The sequence below is a fragment of the Nanorana parkeri genome, unplaced genomic scaffold (assembly GCF_000935625.1).
Source record: "Nanorana parkeri isolate BGI_ZX_2015 unplaced genomic scaffold, ASM93562v1 scaffold81, whole genome shotgun sequence".
Lineage (NCBI taxonomy): Eukaryota > Metazoa > Chordata > Amphibia > Anura > Dicroglossidae > Nanorana > Nanorana parkeri.
Genome location: NW_017306349.1, coordinates 933407 through 940128, shown reverse-complemented (window position 1 = coordinate 940128; position 6722 = coordinate 933407). Strand labels below are relative to the sequence as shown.

The window sequence follows — 6722 nt, the reverse complement described above, 5'->3', positions numbered from 1 at the left end:
GCGGCGATATACCGTAATAATGCGGGCGGGAGTGGGGGGGATATATTACAATGACAGCTGGAAGTGGGGGGGATATATTACATTGACACCTGGAAGTGGGGGGGATATAGTACAATGGCGCCTGGAAGTGGGGGGATATATTACGACACCTGGAAGTGGGGAGATATATTACGACACCTGGAAGTGGGGAGATATATTACATTGACACCTGGAAGTGGGGGAGGATATAGTACAATGGCACCTGGAAGTGGGGAGGATATAGTACAATGGCGCCTGGAAGTGGAGGAGGATATAGTACAATGGCGCCTGGAAGTGGGGGAGGATATAGTACAATGGCACCTAGAAGGGGGGGGGGGGGTAAATATACTAGGCAGCAAGTGACAAGGACCAAATTGTGATGTGTAGACTGCAATACTGCAGCTCTTGTCGGATGTTCCCGGTCTGCAGTGGTCAGGACCGACCAAAAGTGGTCCAAGGAAGGAAAACTGGTGAACTAGTGACAGGGTCATGAGCAGCCAAGGCTCATTGATGGATGGGGGGAGGGAAGTCTGGCCCATGTAGTCCGATCCAATAGAAGAGATACTGGAGATCAAATTGCTGATAAAGTTCATGGTTCTGGTTCTGATAAAAAGGTGTCTGAACACGCAGAGCATCGCAGGTTGTTGTGTACGGGGCTCTGTAACTGCAGACCGGTCAGGTTGGCCATGCTGACCCGTGTCCACCGCCAAAAGTCCCCACAATGGGCACATGAGCATCAGAACTGGACTATAGAGCAATGGAAGAAGGTGACCTGGTCTGATGTACATCATGTGGATGGTCTGGTGCGTGTGTGTCACTTACCTGGGGAAGAGATGGCACTGGGATGTACTATGGGAAGAAGACAAGCCGGCGGCGGCAGTGTGATGCTTTGGGCAATGTTCTGCTGGAAAGCCTCGGGTCCCGCCACTCATGTGGATATTACTCTGACACGTACCACCGACCTAAACATTGTTACTGACCAAGTACACCCCTTCATGGAGATGGTATTCCCTGATGGCAGTGGACTCTTTCAGCCGGATAATGCGCCCTGCCACACTGCAAAAAGAATAGTTTGAGGAACACAACAATGAGTTTGAGGTGATGACTTGGCCTCCAAATTCTCCAGACCTCAGTCCAATCGATCATCTGTGGGATGTTCTGGAAAAACAAGTCCGATCCAGGGAGGCCGATCACCTCACAACTTACAGGTCTTAAAGGTTCTGCAACTGACGGCTTGGTGCCAGATACCACAGCGTACCTTCCGAGGTCTAGTGGAGTCCATGGCTTGTTGGGTCAAGAAAAGGGGGACCTACTCAATATATAGGGAGGGGTCATCCAGATACCACATCATACCTTCAGAAATCAAGTGGACGCCATCCCTGGACGGGTCAGGAAAAGGGGGGCCTGCTCAATATTAGGGGGTGTGGGGGTTTTCATCCAGATACCACAGCATACCTTTAGAGGTCTAGTGAGGTCCATGCCTGGATGGGCCAGGAAAAGGGGGTAGGGGGGTCATCATGTTATGGCTGATCGGTGTATATATCTATATATATAGTGCAATAAACAGGATATAACAGCTCAGAGTTCTTTGTGTCTCTTTTTGATGACATGTTACATAAAACATTTTACGGGGTCGTGACGTTTTCTTTCTATACATAACTTCGGTGGCTGTCGAGCTCTCGGAATATTCGGCTGTCAGTGACGTCCCCGTGTATCCTTTATGCACACGGACAGTTGTAACTCTCTATAGCTGTAATAAGGCCCAGACTCGAGGACGTGGAAGGAAACCTGTGCAGAGAGCGGTGCAGAGAGCGGTGCAGAGGCTTCCAGTGCTGGCCCGGCAGCCATGCTATCCTCTGGCTTCATCCCGCTTTCACAGACCTGGAACATGCCGGCAGCCAGTGAAGTCGGAGGGAAGTGAACTCCTGATCCGCGTACTTAGTCAGTGGCTACGGAACTCCTGAAGCCATTAGAACATCATGACAGGCAGGCGACTAGCCATATGAACCGACCTTTATTTTAATACTAAGCGTGCAAGATATGAGGACTATAATGGACTTGGCGTCAGATATAGTTTTCATGTTATGTGCCGGCATGCTGTATTATGTCATTATAATATATTATTGTCAGGACTCCAGCTGGCAATGGCTTCTGATTTGTTCTTTCTTCCAGGACGGAGCCATGTTTTTTTAGGCATCATCCAGGGTCACCATCTACTTCCTGGACTGAGATGCCGGCTTAGAGGTGACACAATCATGTAAATCCTGGTGCCAGTGCAGTGTCTGTGGGCACAAATGTCTGCCACAGATCAGGCCCTGCTGTAGCCTCTCACCTTGTGACTGCATACAAAGTTACAATGTTGCCGTCTGATCACTGAGGGGAGACTGAGGAAATGCTTCCTCCTGACTGCAGCAGTCTGATCACTGGGGGAGGGGAAACAGGGGGCATGCTTCCTCCTGCCTGCAGTAGTCTGATCACTAGGGGAGGGGAGACTAATTAAATGCTTCCTCCTGCCTGCAGCAGACTGATCACTGGGGGGAGGGAATACTGAGGAAATGCTTCCTCCTGCCTGCAGCAGACTGATCACTGGGGGGAGGGAATACTGAGGAAATGCTTCCTCCTGCCTGCAGCAGACTGATCACTGGGGGAGTGAAGGCTGAGGAAATCCTTCCTCCGGCCTGCAGCAGTCTGATCACTGGGGGATTGGAGACTGAGGAAATGCTTCCTCCTGCCTGCAGCAGACTGATCACTGGGGGAGGAGAGACTAATGAAATGCTATTTCCTGCCTGCAGCAGACTGATCACTGATAAGCTCACAGTGTGCAATGAAATCCCAGTAAGCAATTTCAGCCCAGGAGAGGAGACGGTACAACCATGCTCTGTGGCCACCTAGGAGGTTACGGGAAATTTCCCGAGTGGGGACACTAGGGGACTGAAGGGAAAAGCCGGAGTCCGGTCCAGTGGTCCACTATTCCAATTAGAAGACTGCAGTCCTTCAGACTCATCTGAGGTTTTATTTGGCTCATTCATTGTTGTGTTTTTATTTGAGGTTATGCTGTCTGCTCAGAGTATCATAAATGGAATTGGTTACGCCCCAAGTAATGCAAGACCGTACAATAATGAGGGAAGCCCCGCGGTACAGCACTGAGACCCGCCCGCCACAGTTTTCCCACACCATCTTGGCTACCTCTCTCACACCCGGAAGACCTTTCCCCACCTCGGCCTGCATATTTGCCACCAACACACACAGAGGATAAAGCACCAGGGAGGTAAAGGCACCGATGAAAGAGCCGGACCCCAGGGCCGGAGCCCAGCTTGGAAGCCCTTGAATGCTCAGCAGGTCTCTTATTGGCTCTTTACAAGAAAGAAAGATGGCGCTACCCAGGGAGTTCCTGACGAGTATCATGGTGAAGCCTCTGTAGATGCCACACGAGAACTTTTGCTCCTCATTATAAGTCCAGAACTCTCTCAAGACTGACGCCGCAGTGGGAAAACGGGAGGTGTTGCGCCCGTCCTGCAAAACATTCTGCGTCCTCTCGAATGGCACAAGGAGCACGGCTTCTATTGCCCCTGACAGGCATCCGGAAAGCGCAGGAGTTGCGGCTCCAGGGACGTTGAGCCCCGAGAGAACATTTTGGAGGCTTCCTTGGGTGCCGAAGAGCAGGGTTCCTTGGACGGTTTTTGCCATGAGAGGCGGAGCCAGTCCACGGTAGAGGTGCTTTATGCCTTCTTTCTTCAGCTGACCGACGGCAGCGAGGATGGTCAAGGTGTGAAGCTGCTGCCGGAAAATCGTCTTGTGAACCGGAAAGGTCAGGACTGTGGACAGAAAGGTGGAGGAGGCCCCAACTAAATAGCCGCTGGGCCTCCAGCAGCTCCATCTTGAAGCGGTATTATTTTCCATCCTCTTAGGAATGCCGGACGATGACTAAAACGAGTTTGTTGTAAATGGTCAGCGCCGGCAACGGACTTGATTTCTGTCACAATGGCATGGTCCAGCTGGGAATGTTCGGAGGTATTTGTGGCTTTACAAGGTCTCCCAGTTTCAATGATGGTTGCTAGAAAAAAATAAGTTTACATTAGATGAGATCACAGAAAAGATCCATTGGCAAATGGTAATGCTCAAAACATGCAAGCCCGTGCTAACAGTATATCTGAATGTATTTACTAATGACCTCCTGTGACCCAAAACTCAGCATATAGCAGCCCTGCTCACATATGGTAGAGTACTTCTGGCAAGTTATAGCAAGAAACTGCTGACAAGTGACAGAAAATGGAGGATGCAGGTCTTCCTGGTAACATTCGAAAGAACCGTTGAAAGGGAAGGTTGGCCTAGGACACAGTGGGCAGGACTGGTGGCCCCCCGAGTTACATACCAGCACAGCTGGGTGTTACCTTAGTGGTACGAGCACAGAGGGTCAACAACTGGTCCTACCAAGTTGGAATGTTACCACAATCACAGATTAGGGATGCACCGATACCGGCTTTTTGGTATCGAGTACCAAATATATTTTTTTTCGCGGAACTTGCTGATATTGAATACCGAAACTGGAAGTCTCATTAAGGAAGCCAGGAGGCGTGTAATGACTCACCACCCGGCTTCTCGATTAGCAGGGAAGCCATCTCCATGCTCCCTCATCACCAGGTAACGAGGAAGCATGGAGCCGGCTTTCTGGTCAATCAGGAAGCCGGGGGGTGGATAATGACTTGCCGCACGGCTTCCTGTTTGACCAGCTTCTCGACCCATCAGGAAGCCAGGTGGTGATTCATTACATGGCGCACGGCTTCCTGATGGGCTGCTAAGCAGGCTCCATGCTCTTTTGTCCCTGGTGCGTATGGAGTATGGAGCCGGCTTCCCTGCCAATCAGGAAGCCGGGGAGCGGGTAATGACTCGCCATCCGGCTTCCTCATTGGCCATCTTCCCTTCTAATCAGGAAGCCGGGCAGCGAGTCATTACACGCTGCCCGGCTTCCTGATTGGCCAGGAAGCCGGCTTCATGCTCCCTCATCACCAAGTGACGAGGGAGCATGGAGCTGGCTTCCCGACAATCAAGAAGCCGGACAGCGTGTAATGACTTGCTGCCCGGTTGCCTGATACCGGAAGTTCGGGTATGGGGCTAGGCATCGGAACATACTCGGTATTGGCACCGATACCAGTATCGCTGCATCCCTATCACAGATGTTCGAGCTCATCCACCTGTTCCAGAAATGGCTACAACTGGAGTCCCTACCTGGGCCACACATCATCAAACAGGTAGTCATGGCTCGCTTCCTAAGTTCCTTACCTGTCGCCTTGCAAAAATGGATAACCCAAGGGGACCCCAAGTCAGCCAGTCATCTAGTGGGAGATTGCCGAGTGGTACTTCAAGGCTGAGGGCTTGATCAAGCCCATGGACTTTCCACCCAAAACAACGTTCTCCTTTAGCAACCCACAAGACTGTTCCAGGGGACTTCTAGACATAGCCAACGAGCCCTGGGAAGAGGAGAAGACGCCCAACAAAAGCATAATTGAGCCTAATACACAGATTCAGGACAGGACAGCAGCAGTAATACCAATTGTAAAAGAAGATTGAGCTCAGACACAGGCAACCCGACAGCAAATATACAACAGAGATGGCCAAGTCTACTCACCTGGCGACAAGGTGCTGGTGTTGGTCCCCACTGTTGAGAGCAAATTCCTTGCTAGGTGGCAGAGTCCCTTTGAAGTGATTGAGAGCGTTAGGGAAGTAAATCATAAAATTTGTCAGCCGGGAAACAGAAAACCGGAACAAATATACAATGTGAACGTGCTAAAGCCCTGGAAAGAGAGTCCCGCTATCTGCAGGGTCCACCCCAGTAGCCTATCAAGCGCATGATGAACCCCCTCGGATTCCTGAAGTCAAATTTGCTGAGTTGCCGTCTAGGAAGCCAGAGAACTCATAATAAGAAACAGAGAGACATGTTCAGAGTTCCCTGGTAAGACTTCTGTAATGCAATGTGCCAATATTACTAAGCCCAGATTCCGCATGAGACTCAAGCCCTGCCGCATTCTTGGAGCAAGCAGGAAAGACGTGAGTGATCAGGTGACAGAAAATGAAGAGTCCAGTAGTGACTGGTCCGGTCCCGCTGTCCTTGTCCCCAAAACCATACGTACGTTGGAGGTATTTGTTATGACTATGACCATGTTTGTGTGTAGTTAGTGCCAGGGCATTGGCTAGGCTTTTGTTTCTGGAATTTTTGCTTTCATCTGAAAAACTACATACAGTATATAAACTATGAGGAGGGAGTTGCAATAGTCAAGACGAGATATAACAAGTGAGTGGATGAGTAATTTTGCGGTGTCATTGGTGAGGAAGGGGCGTATTTTGGAGATGTTGCGAAGGTGAAGGTAGTCAGTGAGTGGTCAGTGATCGCTGAGTGTTTGTAAATAATTGAGGACATGGTATGGTTACTATATCCTCAATTATGAATGATCAGGAACACTCAGTATAGAGGCTTCCTGATCATTGATAACAGGGGCTGCAGAAAAAGAGATTGAGGGCTCTGTGTCCTCAATCTCTTTTTCTATTTTAAAAGGCAAATATCAGGGATCTGTTTAGACCTCTAATATTTTCCCCCGATGCCCCTAAAAGTAAAGTAAAAAAAAAAATAAATACGTAATAAAAATAAATGAAAATAAAATATAGAAAAATGTAAAAGTTTATAAAAAATAATTAAAAATAAAATATTT

General features: G+C 49.5%; 1 protein-coding gene across 1 annotated transcript; it reads right to left on the bottom strand.

Moving 5' to 3' along the window:
* Positions 1-3057: 3057 nt before the first annotated feature.
* SLC25A53 (solute carrier family 25 member 53) lies at positions 3058-3933 on the bottom strand. Its single transcript, XM_018576992.1, has one exon. It carries the CDS (start codon positions 3916-3918, stop codon positions 3058-3060), a length of 861 nt encoding a protein of 286 aa, XP_018432494.1. The 5' UTR covers positions 3919-3933.
* Between the last annotated feature and the right edge of the window lie 2789 nt (positions 3934-6722).

Bases quoted from the DNA above. Each gene is read 5' to 3' on its own strand.
- SLC25A53 (XM_018576992.1), bottom strand. From the start codon at position 3,918: ATGGAAAATAATACCGCTTCAAGATGGAGCTGCTGGAGGCCCAGCGGC.